Source organism: Dipodomys merriami, unplaced genomic scaffold (genome assembly GCF_024711535.1).
Source record: "Dipodomys merriami isolate MVZ:Mamm:240054 unplaced genomic scaffold, mDipMer1.0.p SCAF_25, whole genome shotgun sequence".
NCBI lineage: Eukaryota > Metazoa > Chordata > Mammalia > Rodentia > Heteromyidae > Dipodomys > Dipodomys merriami.
The window spans coordinates 14049107-14068753 of NW_027203937.1; the positions used below are offsets into that span (position 1 = coordinate 14049107).

General features: G+C 39.2%; 1 protein-coding gene across 7 annotated transcripts in view; it reads left to right on the forward strand.

Annotated features, from left to right (window-relative positions):
- Nucleotides 1–19647, forward strand: part of Pak1 (p21 (RAC1) activated kinase 1) — a 140353-nt gene that overhangs the window by 72768 nt on the left and 47938 nt on the right. For 4 of the 7 annotated variants that reach the window (XM_070034937.1, XM_070034939.1, XM_070034941.1 and 1 more), the window contains 3 exons: nt 3372–3582; nt 15087–15187; nt 15714–15861. In XM_070034937.1, coding sequence (XP_069891038.1) covers nt 3393–3582; nt 15087–15187; nt 15714–15861 — 439 coding nt within the window. In that variant the 5' untranslated portion in view covers nt 3372–3392. The remainder of the gene's footprint in view (nt 1–3371; nt 3583–15086; nt 15188–15713; nt 15862–19647) is intronic. The other 3 variants (XM_070034940.1, XM_070034944.1, XM_070034942.1) reach the window with 1 other exon arrangement.

The following is a 19647-nucleotide window of genomic DNA, read 5'->3' on the forward strand; positions in this document are numbered from 1 at the left end:
TGTGTTTTAAGATCACTGATGGCTCTTTAAGATTGAGGAAAAAGCTGTATGTGGGAGATAAGTAGTTCTTCATTTTTTAGAAAATGCTAAGAAGGCCAGGCACTAGTGGTTTATGCCTATAATCCTAGTTATTCAGGAGGCTTGAGATCTAAGTATTGAGGTTTGAAGCCAGTCTGGGGCAAAAAAAAAAGTCTGGGAAATTCTTCAGTTAACCAGTAAAAAGCTTTTCTGAAGATGTGGCATGAATGGTAGAGCACTAGCTATGAGTGGAAAAAGCCATGAGCGAAAAAGCTTGATGAGAGTAAAATTCCCTGAGTACAAGCCATGGTATATGCAAACACACACACAGAAAGGAAGAAAGAAAGAAAGGAAGAACAAAAGAAAGAAAGAAAGAAAGAAAAAGAAAGAAAGAAGAAAGGAAGGAAGGAAGGAAGGAAGAAAGAAAGAGAAAGAAAGACAGACAGACATTTTTTTTGTTTGTTCATAGCATTTAAATAGTTGATTATTGAAGCAGTGTATTCAGATGTGGCTGGTATTGGAAATGACTAATTTCTTTTTTATGCCAGTACTGGAGCTTGAACTCAGGGCTACTTGTTCTCCCTTAGCTTTTTCACTCAAGGCTGGCACTGTGCTACTTGAGCCACAGCTTTCTTTCCAGCTTTTTGCTGTTTAACTGGAGAGAAGAGTCTCACAGACTTTTCTACCTCAGTTGGTTTCAAACTGCAATCCTAAAATCTCAGCCTCTGAGTAGCTACGACTATAAGGTATGAACCACCAGTATCTGGCTGGAATTATTAATTTTAAAAATACAGAATTTTAGTTTCAACTCAGCCATACTAAATCAAAAGTTGTGAGGGGGTCAGGCCATAATACCTATATATTTTAAAAGTTCCTGGTGATAATTACACTTTTTATATGTGATACTGAAGTTTGAGTTCAGAGTCCTGTGCTTCTAGGCAGGTATTCTTCCACTTGAGCCATACCGCCAGTCTATGTTTTGCTTCAGTTATTTTTCAGGTGGGGTCTTGAGTTTTTTTTTTTTTTTTTTTTTTTGGGTCCGGTTGTGGGGTCTGAACTCTGGGCCTGGGCGCTGTCCCTCAGCTCTTCAGCTCAAGGCTAGCACTCTACCACTTGTGCCACAGCGCCACTTCCGGCTTTTTTTTCGTTTTGCTTATGTGGTGCTGAGGAATTGAACCCAGGGTCTCAGGCATGCAAGGCAAGCGCTCTACCACTGAGCCACCTTCCCAGCAGGGTCTTGAGTTTTATGCTGAGACTAATCTCAGACAATTATCCTACCTATTTCCAGAATACTTAGAGCCGCAGTTTTGTGGTGCTCTCTCTCTCTCTCTCTGTCTCTCTCTCTCTCTCCCCCTCCCTCCTTCCTTCCCTCCTTCTCCCTCTCCCTTTCTCTCTCTCTCCCCCTTTCCCTCCCCTCCCTCCTCTGTCCTGGGCTTGAACTCAGAGTCTAAGTGCTGTCCCTGGGCTTTTGCACTCAAGGCTAGTGCTCTACCACTTTGAGCCACAGCACCACTTCTATTTTTTCTGGGGATTAATTGGAGATGAGTCTCATTGACTTTCTTTCCTAGGCTGGCTTCAAACTGTAATCCTCAGAGTAGCTAGGATTACAGATGTGAATCACCGGTGCCCATCACCGGTGCCCAGCTTTCTTCTTAAAAATTGTATTCCTTCTGCTGCTTTCCAGAAGCATTTAAAAATTGCCAGTAAATTCATCAGGATAATTATCTTCTTTTTTTTTGGGGGGGGGGGGTCCGGTCATGGGGCCTGAACTCTGGGCCTGGGCGCTGTCCCTCAGCTCTTCAGCTCAAGGCTAGCGCTCTACCACTTGAGCCACAGAGCCACTTCCGGCTTTTTTCTTTTTGCTTATGTGGTGCTGAGGAATCGAACCCAGGGCCTCGAGCATGCAAGGCAAGCGCTCTACCACTGAGCCACCTTCCCAGCCCCGATAATTATCTTCTTGATCATCACATATTTTACACAGACCTAATTTTAGAGGACAGAGATACTAGAGAAATGATTGAATCTAGGAGTAGAAAACCTTACTTGTAAAGGACCAGATAGTAAGTGTTACAGGTTTGTGGGCATACAGTCTCTTGCATTTACTCAGCTCTGCCAGTGTAACCTGAAACTGCAGATAGTACATAAATTAATGAATCATGACTGAGTTCCAGTGAAACTATGTATAAAAAGAGTAATTTTATTAGGTGCTAGTGCCTTATACTTGTAACCCTGAAATTAATAGGATCATGATTCAAAGGCAGCCTGGGGGGGGGGGAGTTGGTGAGGCCCCTTCTCAACCAGTAGCTATAAACTGTGGCGCATACCAGTCATCCTAGCTCTGTGGGTGAATGAGATGGAAAGAATTGCAGTTCTGGGGGCTGGGAAGGTAGCTCAGTGGTAGAGCATTTGCCTTGTATGTGTGAGGCCCTGGGTTTGATTCCTCAACACCACATAAGCAAAAGGAAAAAAGCTGGAAGTGGCACTGTGGCTCAAGTGGTAGAGCGCTAGCCTTGAGCTGAAGAACTGAGGGACAGCGCCCAGCCCCAGAGTTCAGGCCCCATGACCGGACCCCACCCCTACCCCCCCCCCAAAAAAAAAAAAAAAAAGAATTGCAGTTCTGTGTTAACCTGGGCAGAAAAGTCCACAAAACTCCATCTCAACAAAAGAAGCTGGTATGGTGCTAAGTACTTGTCATCCCAGTACGTGAAAAATAGGAGGATTATGGTATAGGAACATGCCTGGGCAAGAAATAAGATCCTAATCTCAAAACTAACCAATACATAAAAAGGGCTGGAGGTGTGGCTTAGTGATGGAATACCCTGCCTAGCAAATGTAAGGCTCTGAGTTCAAACCCCAGTATGTTCTCCACAATAAAAACAAAACAAAAACAAACCAGCAGTTTTTCCAGTAGTCCATTCCAAAGGTTGGCAAAGTAAAAGGTTGTAAGAGAACTCACTACATGGAATAATGTTAAGGTTTTCATTTAAACTTTATATAGGTCAATAAATGAACCCAGGAGGCTAAGGAATTTCTCTAAAGTTAGTATTACTGGTTTCCCCTCTTAGTTTTTTTTCTGGGCCAAATTTCTGCTCTTCAGTGATCTATCTGTTAAAACTGATAAATCTGTTTTCACCAGTATCTCAGTTATGGGAATGCAGAAAAAAACAAAAAAACAAAAAACAGAATCCTTTTGAATTTTGCAGTGATTGGCACATGGTAGGCATTTACAATATGTAAGTATTGACAGAATAGGCTAGTAGTATTCAAGGACTGTTCTAGCAGTAGGACTTTACATTATTAGTATATATTCTCTCACATTTTAACATATATTATGTTCTTTCTTCTGATTTCAGTAGCTGCTGCTGGTGGTGACAATGTCAACTAACGGCCTAGATACTCAGGACAAACCCCCAGCCCCTCCGATGAGAAACACCAGCACTATGATTGGAGCTGGCGGCAAAGACACTGCAACCCTAAACCATGGTTCCAAACCTCTGCCTCCAAACCCAGAGGAGAAGAAAAAGAAGGATCGATTTTACCGATCCATTTTACCTGGAGATAAAAGTACAGTATTTCATCTCTTTGTCATGATTTATATGCTTAAAAAGAGTTTTCTTTTATTACCTAGATAAAAGACCTGACCTTCCTTGACTTGATTTGTCTTTAATACCTCTTATTATTAACTAAATTTTTAAAAATAGTTTGTTTACTTAGTGCCAGTACTGGACCTTGAATTCAGGACCTTGTGTTCTTGCTTGGGTTTAAAGCTGAAGGCTGGTACTCTTAGCATTTGAGCCATGCCTCCACTTCCAGCTTTTTGTTGGTTAATTAGAAATGAGAGTATCATAGATTTGTCTGCCCTATGTGGCTCTGAACCTTGATTCTCAGATCTCTGTCTCCTGCTCAGCTAGAATTAAAGGTGTGAGGCGACTGGCACCCAGTTACTGTGTATTATTTATTTGAACTCATGGCCTTGTTTGCTAGGCAAGTGATCTATTAGTTGAGCTGTGTCCCCCTCCTTTTTTCTTTAGTTCTTTTTTTTTTCTTTCTTTTTTTTTTTTTGCTTATGTGGTGCTGAGGAATCGAACTCAGGGCCTCAGGCTTGATGCAAGGCAAGCGCTCTACCACTGAGCCACCTTCCCAGCCCTTCTTCAGTTATTTTACAGATAGGCTTTGCTGTGCTCTTTCCTTTCCACCTCAGCCTGTCCTGAGGTGGTCATCTTTCAATCTCCACCTCTCATGTAGGTGCCTGCCACCACAACAGGCTTGTTCTTTTAAATAGGATCTAACTTCTAGTTTTTGGCCTTAAATTACTATCCTATTTCTATTTCCCAAATAGTTGGGATTATAGGCATGAATCACCATGCCCAGCCCTACCTTTTATTTTCTGATTAACTGTTTTTTAAAATTTTTCCTTCTTAAAGTGGCTGAAGCCAAATGTAAAATAGAACATTGTGCAGAACTATCTCTGAGCATAATTCTAAGAGAGTTATTATGCTCTTAACAGATTTTTGACAGTTTTTTTTCCAGCTTCTACTTTTCTTTATTAGTTATTATAAAGGTGATCTACATGGCTGAGAATGTGGCTTAGTGGTAGAGTGCTTGCCTAGCATGAATGAAGCCCTGGGTTCGATTTCTCAATACAACATAAAACAGAAAAAGCTGGAAGTGGCACCATGGATCATGGTAGAGTGTTAGCCTTGAGCAAAATAAGCTCAGGGACAGTGCTCTGGCCCTGAGTACCCCAGGAGTGACAAAAAAATAAATATAGGTGGTGTACACAGGAGTTACATAAATCAAGTAATGAGTACATTTCTTTTTTGGGTATTGTAATTTCAGGCAATTTGAGACTACTTATTTTCTTTTCAAGTTTTTTAAATGCTTTGAAATCACAAGGCAGAAATAAATTTGAAATGTCTTCATTTGCAAGTTTTTTTTTTCCCAAATTAGTTTTATTTGGAATACTTAAAAAATTGTTTGTTGCCTTGTGTTCATTTGGATTTCCTGACCTGATACAACACCCAGATTTGGGAATTAAATATCAGTAAAAATATCAAGAAATGGCTGAGAATGAAGGAAACAGATAACTAGGACTCACCAGGAGTTTACAGTAAGTGATACTGATGCTTGAACTCAGTGCCTTGTGCTTTCTTTTGGCTTTTTTGCTCAGAACTGGTACTCTAGTACTTCAGCCATACTTCCACTTCAGACTTTTTGCTGATTATGGTTTTTTTTTTTTTTTTGGGTCCAGTCATGGGGCCTGAACTCTGGGCCTGGGCGCTGTCCCTCAGCTCTTCAGCTCAAGGCTAGCGTTCTACCACTTGAGCCACAGCGCCACTTCTGGCTTTTTTCTTATGTGGTGCTGAGGAATCGAACCCAGGGCCTCAGGTATGCAAGGCAAGTGCTCTACCACTGAGCCACCTTCCCAGCCCCTTTTTGCTGATTATTTGGAGATAAGAGTCTCCTATATGTGCCTTCCTGGGTGGGTTTCAAATTCCAGTTCTCAGATCTCAGCCTCCTGAATAGCTAAGATTGTAGATGATAGCTACTGTTGCCTGGCTTATTTCCCTCTTACCAGTAAAACTTCCAGAAGAGTAGTCAGGATCTCAACAATTCAACTGGAAAAATCACCAATATCCTTATATACAAGGTAGTACAAAATAGAGGCTTTTTTTTCCCCCCTTTTATGTGTTAGATGACTGCTGATCTAAAGTAAAGTTCCTATTTATCCTTGTAAAGGTTCTGTTCTTATGGCTTGCTGAAGAATTATCTCTAAATAGTTGTCATTAGCTTCTGATTCTCGTCCATCACTTTCAAGAAAGTTAAAAGGTAACTCACAAAGAGAATTTCCCCAAATTATTTATCTCATAAAGACTTGTGTCTTAAAATATATAAAGAATGATTATAATTCAAAAGATACTATAACTCAGTTTAAAAATGAGCAAAAGATCTTAACAGACTTCTCCAAAGGAGTTGTACAAATGGCATATATGCACACAAAAAGATGCTCAATATCTTTGCCTATCTGGGAAATACAAATCAAAACTATAAGATCTACTTTACATCCTCTAGAATGACTATAAGAAAAAAGGCAGACAATAGCAAATGTTTCTGATGTTGTAGAGCTATTGCCACCCTTAACAGTTGCTGATTGGATTGTAAAGTGAATGTACCATTTCAGCAAATGGTTTGGCAGTTCCTCAGAAGGTACAATATAGAGATATCATATGACTCAGAGGTTTCCTCCAAGGAGAAATGAGACATATGCACACAAAACCAGTTCATTAATGGTTTATAGCAGCATATTATTCATAACCCCAAAGTAAAAATACCTAAATGTTCGTTGTCTAATGGATGGATATGAAACGTGATGTATCCATATAATAAAATGTTATTTTGCTAACAGAAAAGAAGTCCTAAGCTATGCTGCAACATAGATGAACCTTGAAAATACTGTGCTAAGTGAAAGAAGCCATTCATAAGGGATCACATCATGTTGGATTTCATTTATATAAATTGTTTAGAAAAGGTAAATTCATAGACAAAAGATATATTGGTACAGAGTCAGGTGACTCACATCTGAGATTTGAGGATTTCAGTTCAGTTCAGTTCAAAGCCAGCCTGAGCAGGAAGTTTCATGAGACTTTTTTTTTTTTTTTTTTTTTTTTGCCAGTCCTGGGGATTGAACTCAGGGCCTGGGCATTGTCCCCTAGCTGCCTTTTGCTCAAGGCTAGTGCTCTACCACTAGAGTCACAGTGCCACTTCTGACTTTTTCTACTTATGTGGTACTGAAGAATTGCACCCAGGGCTTCATGCATGCTAGGCAAGCATTCTACCACTAAGCCATATTCCCAGCCCCTTCATGACACTCTTCTCAAAGCAGTCACCAAAAAATCAGAAGTGGAGGTGTTGCTAAAGTGGTAGAGCACTAGCCTTGTGCACAAAAGTTCAAGAACAGCATCTAGGCCCTGAGTACAAGCCCTAGAACTGGCACACACACACACATACACTCTCTCTCTCTCTCTCTCTCTCTCTCTCTCTCTCTCTCTCTCTCTCTCTCTCTCTCTCTCTCTGTTTATTAGTGTAGAGGGGAAGGAGCAGATAGCATTAGAGGGAGAGAGCTAAGAGGTTCAGTTTCTTTTTGGAGTGATGAAATGTCCAGAATTTATTGTGATATTTTCCAAGCACTGAGAAAATGCTAAAACTGTTGAATGTGAACTGTATGGGTGAATTATTGTAGTGTGTGAATTATATAAAGCTAGTTTTTCAAAAAACAAAAACAGAAGATTGTTACCTGAAGCAACAGGAAGAAGCAGCAACATCATTGGAACTGAACACTTCAGACAACCTTAAATCTTGAATGGGATAATGAGGGTCTAGATGTCTGTGTTATAGTCTTCTCATTTAAGTTGGGTTTGTATTAGTTGCTTCTATAAACATCAATGCCTTCATCTTAAAAAAAAAAAGTCAGCCAGGTACTGGTAGCTTATGTTTATAATCCTAGTTATTCAGGAAGCTGAGATCTGAGCATGGTTCAAAGCCAGCCCAGGCAGGAAAGCCCATGAGACTCTTTATCTCCACTGAAGCACCAAAAAGGCCAGAAATGGAGCTGTGGCTCAAGTGGTAGTGTGCTAGCCTTGAGCAAAAGAACCTCAGTAACAATGCCCAGACCCTGAGTTCAATCCCTAGGACTGGCACCAAAAAATGAAAATGTTAGAGCAGAGCATCAGATTATGTGCAGTTTCTTTTAGCTTAGAAATCCAATAATTAGGGGCTGGGAAGGTGGCTCAGTGGTAGAGAGCTTGCCTTGTGTGAATGAGGCCCTGGGTTCGATTCCTCAGCACCACATAAGCAAAAAGAAAAAAGCCGGAAGTGGCGCTGTGGCTCAAGTGGTAGAGCATTAGCCTTGAGCTGAAGAGCTGAGGGACAGCGCCCAGGCCCAGAGTTCAGGCCCCATGACCGGACCCCCCCCCCAAAAAAAAAAAAAAAAGAAATCCTATAATTATATCAAAGAGGTACTGCAAAGATGTCATTGGATAAGTCTTGACTATGTAGGTGAAAAGAAAATAGGCTATTATGAAGTACTTTAATCAGTGATAGAGTAGACCTAAATGTTCTTTTGGAAATACTGAGTGCCTCCTGTAGGCCAAATCTAGTCTGAAAATAAGTATTACCCTCAAAGACCAAAGCCTCAAAATATATCTCAGTAGGTTGAAAATGCAGTAGAAAACTGAGAGTTAGGAGTTCTTGCAAAATGATGTAATAACCTCTTTCATTCTCTTGTTATTAATTTTCTATAGATACCTGGAGAACATTGATTTTACCTTCTGCTTTAGGAACATTGATGGCTATTGCTAATAAATACATAAAAATAAAAAAATAACAAAAAAACTGAAGTTTTTCCTTTTGTTTAGAAATTTTGCTCAGTCAACAACCTAGAGGGACACAGCAGTGTAGGCTAATCTTGGAAGTGGTATGCTCTGCACCTACTACTTGAGAATTTATATTTGCTACATAGAGAATTGGTCTGAGAACCTAAACCAAGTCAGCCTCTGGCATTTAACTCTGTGATTTATTTTAAAAATAACACTTAATTCTAATATCCTCATCTGTAAAGTGTGAATAATCATGGTTCCCATCTACTCTATCATTAGTAGTTTTTTTTCTGCCATTTGACACAGTAGATGCAAAAGCATTTTCTAAACTGCAAAACAATACACTTAGAAGGTTTATGTTGTTTTTTTTTTTTTTTGGTCAGTTACGGGGCTTTTACTGTCCCTTGACATTTTTCACTCAAGGCTAATGCTCTATCACTTTGAACCACAGTGTCACTTCCAGTTTTCTGGTGGTTAGAGATAGTAATTGCACAGACCCTCCTGCCCAGTCTGGCTTTGAACCACAATCCTCACATCTCAGCCTCCTGGATAAGTAGGATTGCAGGCATAAGCTACCGGTGCCTGGCTGGTTTATGTATTTTTAAGACATTTCATTTACTATTTTGTCTGATTCTCACAGTTTATTTTCTATTGGGGAGCCTAAGGCTTAGAAAATAATGAATAGTTCAAGGTCTCATAGGGAGAAAGTTGCAAGAGTGAGTGTGGGAACTAAAGTCTTCCTAAAATATCTATTCCATCATCACATAGTACTGTAACTTGGTTAGCTACTCTGAACCCTGATTACTCACCCATAGTACTTAAAAAAAGTATAAATGCCTGGTTCTACCTATACTTTGGAACAGAATTGTGTCTGTATGTAGACAAGAAAGAGTTCTTTTCAGACTATAGTTGGTTGAGATCTGGTACTGGGAAGAATGTCTGTGGGTATTACCTAATGCTGACCTTCAATATGGCCTCAGTGTGTGCCTGGGGGATGTATACATGATTGGAAGAAGAAGCCATAATTGAAGGGATGTGGCGCTGAGTTGCAGAATTCCATGTGGAAAGCCTGGTTCCTGTGGTTAGGATCTGGAGCCTTTGGTTTATTCGAAGAAGTCTTGCAGCATTTAGTTTGAAATCTTTTTCTGGCTACATTTTCATGACCAGAGTGGAATTCTCTGAGCTTGGGAAGAGTTTAGCAAAGTTAATTTTAACATTGGACTGCGTCAGTGTTTATCTCTCCCAAGTTTGGAATTTTTTTACTGCTTTGCACTAAGATTCTCTCAGTTGAGCCAATGAGAGGTGCTGCTTAAAAATAATTTTAAAAATAAATAAGGCCAGTGACTTGTGCTAAAACTTTGGTGGCTATCCTGAAACATGTTACTTTGCAGGGTTAACTTCAGTTTCTCAAGCCATCAGAAAACCAAGTAAACTAGGCCACGGATATGGCTTAAGTTGGGATAGATGATGTCAAGTTTCTTTCCCTACTTTATTTCCTCAAACCTAAGCTCTCTAATAGTGTCATCAAACCTAAGATCTCTAATAGTGTGAAATCAGGTGATTGTTTCTTCTTTCTAGTCTCAGCCGTATTTCCATATTTTAATGAATTGGTTGAGAAATGCCAGTGTCTTGAGAAATCTTGTTAGTTTCTCGTATTTCTCTTACTAATGATTACTTATATTTGTAAAGCTTACAGTTTACAATGCCATACATTTTCTTTAATTAATTGATCCTCAAAATAAAAATAGAAACACTAACAATAATAAAACAGTAAACAGATAAGTTGATGTTAGGGAAATGAACCCTAAGATATGTATTCAGATGTTTTTTTCTTTCATGCGATTGTTTCTAACACATTTATAAGATTATTTCTTTGTTGCTTTGTATGTCCCTCCCCCACGGTATAACCCCTGCTTTCACTGTATTTGATGTTGGTATAATTTGTGGAGGGGAAGGGGAAAAACAAATCGTTTAAATAGGGATACAGGTGGACCCATTGCAACAAAGAGATGTAGAAGTTGTTATGTCGAAACGAACTTTACAACTTTGGTGGGGGGGAAAGGGGGAGGAGGATCCGGTTGGGGGGCAGGGGGAGGATGGGAAGGGATGGGAAGGGGCTACAATGGTTGATACGAAATGTACTCATTATCTTGCCCATATAATTGTAACCCCTCTGTACTTCTGTATTTTCACAATTTAAAAAAAAAGTAAAAATAGACACAATAGATACTAGAACAGTAATTCTTCAGCCTCCACTAATAGAATGTCTGTTAGGTTGTATTAGGAGCTTTAATGCTTGTGAAACACACCAGCTGCTTTAGGTGGATAAATATTTCCTTGTATAGACATAATTGCAGTTTACAGTAGTTTATTTACTTGTCCAAGGACATCTAGGTAGGGAATGGCAGAGCTGGGATTAGACCTTTATTTGATCTGATCCCAAGGACTTTTATGTTATACAATATAAGTACTCATGGGTTTAGCAAATCAGTGTGGTTACATGCTGCATAAAATTCATGGTCTGAATTTGAACCAGTGTCTTTTGACTTCTAGACTGCTCTATTTTCCTCCTCCTCCTCCTTCTCCTCCTCTTTCTCTTCTTCCTCTTCCTCTTCTCTTCCTCCTCCTCTTCCTCTTTCTTCCTTTCTTCTTTCTTCGTTTTTCTTCTTTGTATTGGGCTTGAATTCTGGGCCTGGGTGCTGTCCTTAAGCTCCTTAGCTCAAGGCTAGGGCTCTACCATTTGAGCCTTAGCACCATTTCCAGTTTTCTGGTGCGTATTTGGAGATAAGAGTCTCATGGATGTTCCTGTCTGGGCTGGCTTTGAACCGCAATCCTCAGATCTCAGTCTCCTTAGTAGGTAGGATTACAGGCATGAGCCACCAGTGCCCAGCTCCCTCTTTCATTCTTAAAAGCATTTGGACACTACAAAGAGTTTGAAGTCTTCCAATTTAGAGTCTTTTGCACTAGTGCTTTCAGTAGAACTGATTTAGTTTGTTTTTTGAACTTAATGAATACAGTCATCCTATTTGTTGTTATATTCACTTAGTCTCCAATATGGAAAAGATACGATATAGAAGAAACTCTAAAGCTAGATGTTATGACATGCCTATATAGTCTCAGCTAATGGAGACACTGAGGCACAAGGGTTACTTGAACCAAGGAGTTTGAAATCAGCCTGGGCAACAAAGACAAGGATGCTCTTAAAAAAAAAAAAAGCTGTGCTTAGAATTTTAGCATCTGTGACTCATTTTTTTTGGGGGGGGGGTCACTCTTATTTTTTACTTTGTGACATTTGGTAAGTTCCTTTACCATTCTTAGCCTTAGTAATCTTACCCGTGATATGGCTAAGTAATAATTACAGAGTTGCTAAAAGGCATATAGGATTAAAGATGTGAAAAAAGGTCAGGAGTGGTGGTACACACAGCACCAGGTGACATAGGCAATCGAGCCAGGGCTTAAGGCCAGCTTGGGCGATAGAGTGACATTCTTGCCTTCAAAAAAAAAAAAAAAAAAAGACATGGAAAATACTGTAAAACGCAGTCTTGTTAAGAGTTGGTAGTGGTTTTGGTGGCACTCATGCATTATTATTGCTTACATTCTTCAGAATTCTTATGAGATTTATAAAATAATTCTGAACACAGTTCTTCCAACATGGGATTAAGGAATGGCCTTTTCTCTCCCTAAATATAGGCTTCCTGTTGACTTAGACAGAGCTAATGGGAAAGCCAGATTAAATGATTTTGGGTGCTAAGACTAAGCAGACCCAAGTACTAGTTTGCCAAAAAAGATCTTAAGAGTTCTTTCTAATGTGTGAAGCAGAATTCTCTAAACTCTGGGTTTGGACAAATGAAATATTTGAAACAGAATGATAGGCAACAGCCTGTAAATCTTAAAGCCTTCAATACTTCCCCATTTCCTTTTACTTTTCTTCTTTTTTCCTTCTGTGTTCTCATAATTCACTTACATGGTTGTTAACCAACAAGGACTGGAAACATTGATGTACATAAAATACACTGTCAGGTTTGCCAACCAATTAATTTTACGTTCAATATATTCAAGGAAATATTTACTGAATCTCTCTGGGCCTTAATTTCCTTTTCATGTATACAATGAATTATATTGGGCTAAATACCCTGTGAAATCATAGAAAGCATGATTTTTTTAAGGTCTTCCACTGAAATTTTACTTTTTTAAATAAAACATTGCACACTTTAGAACTGTCTAGCCTAGTGAATTTGTTACCACATTTATGTTATCACTACTTGAATGTGAAATAGTATATATTACAAGTTCCTTCAAAACTTACATTTTCTCTTCCATGCACTGATATCTCTCTCCTTCCTACAAACATCAATTTGCCTGTTTTTGAATTTAACATACATAGACTTTTTTTTGCTTTAATTTTCTTCTGTTTTTGTTTATCTTCATTTGATCAGCATGGTTTATAAGGGTTTACCCAAATACTCTTACAAGGAATATTTTCTATTGTACTGTTGATAAACATTGGATTAATTTCAGTAATTAATTTATTAATAATGTTTTCTGACCATTCTTATGTATATCTTGCTATACATATTTGTACACTCCCTGCTAGTAGTCCCTAGCTAGTGAGTTATTAGCCTAAATTGCACAACACTTAGACTCTATCAGCCAGTTATTTTTCTTACTTCCCTCTTCTCCCACTTTAGCCAGGCTCTTTTCCTGTCTGTCCCCATGTCTGGTTTATGTTAAATTGTTACTTCAGTCAGTAGTTAATCCCATTCAAATCAGTCAAAAGAGATAAGGGTTTGAAGAACTGAAGGTTTGATCAGTAGTCTGAGTCTTCTACCAAGTGTTCTGTGACTTCGGACAAGTCAGAGCTTACTTACTAGGGCCTCTTTCTTCTGGGAGTGGAATTAGATGGTTTAAGGTCATTTCCTAGTATTTTCTAAGATGTTCCTGAACTAAATAAATTCTGTGGTAGGTTATGTTTGGGATTTAGAAGCATAATGATCTTAATTAAAAGCCAAGATTTTGGTTTTAAGATTATAATATTATATATATATATATATATATATATATATATTAAATGGCAAGAACTCATTCAAGACAGGAAATGAGTAAGATACACAGTAGTGTAGCAGACTCAGTGCCTTGGGAATTCACAGGGGAAAGTAAGGTTAGGAAATCTTTTCTGGATGAAGTAGAACTTGAATCAGTAAAGATGACTAGAACAGGAGAAAAAAAGTGAAGAGTTAGGAGTGTGTGAGACATTTTAAAGGTCCCAGAGCAAAGAGTGACTAGTAGAGGCGGGGATAACTTTAGCATTGCCTTCTATGTTCACATGAATAATATACAATATAAATAATATGTAATATATAACAGTATACTACATATAATATGTATTTGTAAAATCTAAATGAAACATGAATTTGCTTATACTTTCCTGAAACCTTTAAAAGGTAATATATCAGGAAGAATTTAGAAATAGAAAGTAGTTCCCAACAGAAAGCAGTTCCAAAGCCCTGACACATGTCCTACATATTCTAACTATGAACAAGACAGATGGAATTGTAGCATAATGAATGCTTGACTTGGGCCCTGGTATAACCCTTAACCTTCTCTCTCTCAAAGCAGCTGCTTCTGGAGGACAATTGCCAAATGCAAAAATAGCTTAAACCCTAGCAATTGGCATGGAGGCAAATGGTTCTCATAAAGATACTGAGGAAAAAACTTTGGGGATAAGACCTGGGTTCAGATCTCAGCCCTCATTAGCTAATGATGAAATTATTCAGTGTTTCCATTTGTAAAATGACTTGCAGTAATATTTAGCTCATATGATTGTAAGAATAAAGGGAGGGCTGGGAAGGTGGCTCAGTGGTAGAGCACTTGCCTTGTGTGAATGAGGCCCTGGGTTCGATTCCTCAGCACCACATAAGCAAAAAGAAAAAAGCCGGAAGTGGCGCTGTGGCTCAAGTGGTAGAGCGCTAGCCTTGAGCTGAAGAGCTGAGGGACAGCGCCCTGGCCCAGAGTTCAGGCCCCACAACCGGACCCCCCAAAAAAAAGAATAAAGGGAAATAATGTATATTACTGTACACATACAGTAAGTTCATAATATTTCTTGATTGGTACATCAAGTTTGTTTTCCTAATTCAACTTGAAATTTTTCAGAAGTACTAAGCTAGAATGTTAAAGGCCTTGCTTTTATTTCACTTGCTTAACAACTGCCAGCAAATTTGTGCCACAATTTCCTAATCTGTGAGAGAACTTTGCCTATCAGGATCATTATTTGAAGTAATAGCTATGAAATGACAGTTAAAAACTCTTAGGTAAATGTCATCTTAGGAAGAAATCTAGGTAGAGTGCTTGTTTCCCTGATTAAATAGATACAGAGTGTAGGAGGTGGCATAGCCCTAAAGACCATCCTGTCTGTCCTTGTCGTTCAGATGGGGGAGGCGAAGAACCTAGACTCTACACTATGGTGAGATAGAGGTGAAACTGGCTTAATACTTTAGATCCTCTTGTGTTTTCCTTCCCATTTTACATGCCCTGTGCATTTACTTCAATCCAGGTCCATAGTTGGTCTGTAAATACATATGTGAACTAGATAGACTTTGCCTTCTACAGGAGCTTATGAGTTCAATGAGAACTAAAGTAAGCCTAAAAGCTTAATGATGTACTTTTAAAATTTCCCTTTCCCTATTTCTCTTGTAGCAAATAAGAAGAAGGAGAAGGAGCGGCCAGAGATTTCTCTTCCTTCAGATTTTGAGCACACAATTCATGTCGGTTTTGATGCTGTCACAGGGGAGTTTACAGTAAGTGGCTATATGCTGTTAAAGGTGATACCATATCATCCTGATGCTTCTTTGTTTGCCCAAGACCCTTATTTCTATATCCTTTCATTCATGAGAGGATCAGTTACTGAATCTCCACTTTGCACCTAGAGAAGGTTTTATATTTATTATTTTTTTTAATGGAACCCAAGGTTTTGAATACTCTCCCACTGATCTATATATCCCTCTACCTTCCCACCAGTCCAAACAAACCTTTCTTTAGGGAAATCATGATAGCAGGGTCTGTATGGGGCACTGATGATACAGGAATAAACCAGACATGGTCTCTACTCTAAAGGAGGTGAAGTGACAAACATCTTAGGATATGATGCCCACAATAAGGAGAATATTATAAAAATAAGCTTGTGGGAATTCTGAGGGAATAGAGGGAAAGGAATGACTACAAGCTCCTCTTAAGCTGCTAGTAGATAGCAGGATTAGATCTGATTTTCTTTTAGGTTCCCTTGGAACTATGTCTTCCTGAAAACTTTGTATATTTCTTTTGTAGGGCATGCCAGAGCAGTGGGCCCGCTTGCTTCAAACATCAAATATCACTAAATCAGAGCAAAAGAAAAACCCACAGGCTGTTCTGGATGTGTTAGAATTTTACAACTCTAAGAAGACCACCAACAGTCAGAAGTACATGAGCTTTACAGGTATGAGGATTATGTCCAGACAAGTCATAGGAGGAGGTAGCTTTAATCTGGATAGAAAAGCTTTGTGTTCCTATTAGGCTAGCATGAGAGAAGAAAGGGGAAAGAGTGGAGGTACCACTTTTGCCAAGATGGAATTTTGGAATTTGATAACAGAGATGCTGGGCTTTTGCATCAATTTCAAACTTGCCTTCATTCTGAAACTGTAGGTGTGTGCGTGTGTGCATGCAGATGTGTATTTCTTATTTTAAAATAGAATGATAGGGGCTGGGAAGGTGGCTCAGTGGTAGAGCGCTTGCCTTGCATGCTCGAGGCCCTGGGTTCGATTCCTTAGCACCACATAAGCAAAAAGAAAAAAGCCAGAAGTGGCGCTGTGGCTCAAGTGGTAGAGCACTAGCCTTGAGCTGAAGAGCTGAGGGACAGTGCCCAGGCCCAGAGTTCAGGCCCCACGACCGGACCCAAAAAAAAAAAAAAATAAAATAAAATAAAATAGAATGATATTGTATAACAGCAAACACAGGCTTTGTGCTAAAAGGTCTAGATTCTGACTCTAGGTTTGAATTGTCATGTCATTTCTTTGAGCTTCAAAATGGGAATAATACTGTCTCAAAAGGGTATAATTGAAGAATAAATGAGTGAGTTCATTGATGTAAAAGATTTTAATAGGTTATAGCAGCACCATGGAAATTTAACTATCAGTCTCATTTTAATATCATTAGTTAATATTAATAATATATCACTTAGGTTAGTAATGCAGACAAAAATCAAGCCAGTACTATTGAATAGTATATGCATGCTAGGGATTATGTTTTTGTTTGTTTGCTGGTTGGGGGGCTTGAACTCATGACTTCACACTTGCTTAGTAGGTTGGCACCATACTACTTGAGCCATGCCAACCTTTTTGCTGATTTGGTTATTTTATAGATGGAGGCTCACAGACATTTCTACCCTGGCTCTCTAAACTCATCTTCCAGATCTTTGCCTCCTGAGTAGGATTATATGCATGAGCTACCAGAACTTGACTTCAGAGTTTTTGTATTTTTGTTGTTGGTGATAGTGGAGTGTGTGTGTGTGTGTGTGTGTGTGTGTGTGTGTATGTGTGTGTGTGTGTGTGTGTGTATGTGTGTGTGTGTGTGTGTGTGTGTGTGTGTGCGCGCGTGTGCGTGTGCGTGCGTGCACGCGCGTGCGCATGTGTGTGTGCACATGTGCGTGTACTCTGGTGCTAAAGTTTGAACTGAGAGCCTTACACTCTCCCATGACTTTTTCACTCAAGGCTGGTGCTCTACCCCTTGAGCTCACACTTCCACTTTTTCTCGAGTGTTTTTTAATAGTATAGTGGGATTAGATTTCAAGTCTCATATAGTTATGAGGATCTTTTTTTTTCTACTTTACTACTCTCTTCTAGTGATTTTTTTGGAATACCCCCGTCCATAGCAGAGGAATTTTTTTTTTTTGGGAGGGGGGTCCGGTCATGGGGCCTGAACTCTGTGCCTGGAACTGTCCCTCAGCTCTTCAGCAAAAGGCTAGTGTTCTACTTCTTGTGCCATAGTGCCACTTCTGGCTTTTTTTTTTTTCTTTTTGCTTATGTGGTGCTGAGGAATCAAACCCAGGGCCTCAAGCATGCAAGGCAAGCGCTCTACCACTGAACCACCTTCCCAGCCCAGCAGAGGAAATTTTCTAGGATAACTTATGAGAGGCCTGTATTTCTGGAAATTGCAAGAAGTACCTTAGGATATACCTGCACCCCATGTTTGGCAAACATCAAGGCCAAAGAAGACCTCTTTAAAGTCAGTGTCTAGACTAGTCTTCCTTCTCAGCCTAGTGCTGTTTGTTCATGCTGCCTCCTTCAAAGGGTTGGAAAAGGTGAGAACCAGGATTAACTGGCTGATTTTGAAGGACGGTTTTCCCAGCCAGTACCTGGCTTGTATCAAAGGGGACAGATGGTGGGCATGACATATTGCAGGTTCACTCATGCTGCCGTGATAGTGCTCAGGAGAGGGTCATGCATCTCCCAGCAGCATTTCCTTCCTTTCATCTGTCCCAACTGCGTTAGTCTCACTTCTTCGATTGAAGGGCTGTGTCATTCCAAGAAGGCATTATCGTGAGAGGGTATATAGTTTTCTAGTAGTTGTAGTAGTTTTCTATAGTCAGGAAATTAGAACCTACATTTATCACGGAAATATCAGACTAGAAGCTATTTTTTGTATGCATGTATATAAATGTGCACAGGTGACATGTTCCTGGCAGTATTTGAAGTTATAGTCTACCTAAGTATTTGTGAATAAATATGTGCATAGAGTATATAGATATAATTTAGGTAATTATGTATTCATTCGTATGTGTACATATGAATAATGTTGGATATGTGTAGATATGTGTGCATGTATCTGCTGTGTGTATAAACTTAAACATATACACATAATTTTTTACAATTTAAGATAAAGATCAATTCTAGGCAGAATTGTAGATTTGATACTGATGGTTTTTATTGTCAAATCTCTTTTTTTTGTTTCTCCTTCTCTTGTCCTATTAGTTGTGGTAACACTACCTCAGTTGGTATATGCTAACTGGTGAATTATCTCATACGATTTTCACCATGGCCTTTGGGGATGGTAGAGTAAAGACTATTACTCCCATTTTATAGACTCAAAGAAGTTGATTAGGCTTAGAGAAATTAAATGAATTACCCAAAATGACTCAACTAATGCATAATAGAAGTATGTGTAAAACTTGAGTGATTAAACCTTGGGCTGTCTATAACTCCCCCAAAACTCTACATGCCTGTTTGTTTTTTTTTTCCAAGTTTCCTCTTTGACACTGATTTTTTTATGCCAATTAGTGCCTAATTTTTTAGGCGAAAAGACTAGATTGACAACCCATTTGAGTTTTAGCTTTATTTTCCACTGATTTATGTAATCTTGAACCAATATCTTTCCCTTTGGGAAGTTCAGTTTCCCTATTTGTAAAATGAAGTATTTAGAAGTATTCTAGTCTCTCATCTTTTGCTTGAAAATTGTATATCATCTTAAAAAGAAGCAAAGATTTTTTAAAATGTAAAATGTAAAATGTATGATGTAAGAAGTATGTTTATAGCCAGACTACCCAGGCCTCAAAATTGCTAGCAGTAAATTAGGATAGGGGTGGTATAGTGGAGTCATAGTATTGCATTCTGTATGCTGATAGTGATTTGGAAGATAAATGAATTTAAGTTATGAGTATCAATTATGAATTATATTTAAATTTATTTCTCCAGGGCATAGCTGGCTTCTCTGGGTTGTTTTGTTAGTGTTTTGGGTTTTTTTTGGTCGTGGGGCTTGAACTCTGGGCCTGGGCTCTGTCCCCCAGCTCTTAGCTCAAGGTGAGCACTCTCCCACTTGAGCCACAGCACCACTAATGGCTTTCTGGTGGTTAATTGGAGATAAGATTCTCACGGACTTTCCTGCCCAGACTAGCTTTGAACTAAGATCCCCAGATCTCAGCCTCCTGAGTAGCTAGAATTACAGGTGTGAGCCACTGGTGCCCGGCCCTTAGTGGTTCTTTTTTTTTTTTCTTTTGTTTTATTGTGAAAATACTGTACAAAGGGGTTACAATTACATGGGCAAGATAATGAGTACATTTCTTATCAAGCATTGTAGCTTCCTCCTTTGTTTCCCTTTCCCATCCCTTCCCATCCTTCCCCCACCCCTCACACCCAGTCCTCCTTCCCCACCCCCCACCAAATTTGTAAAGTTCGTTTTTCCACATAACGACTTGTACATCTCATTCTTAGTGGTTATTTTTGAGAGAAGG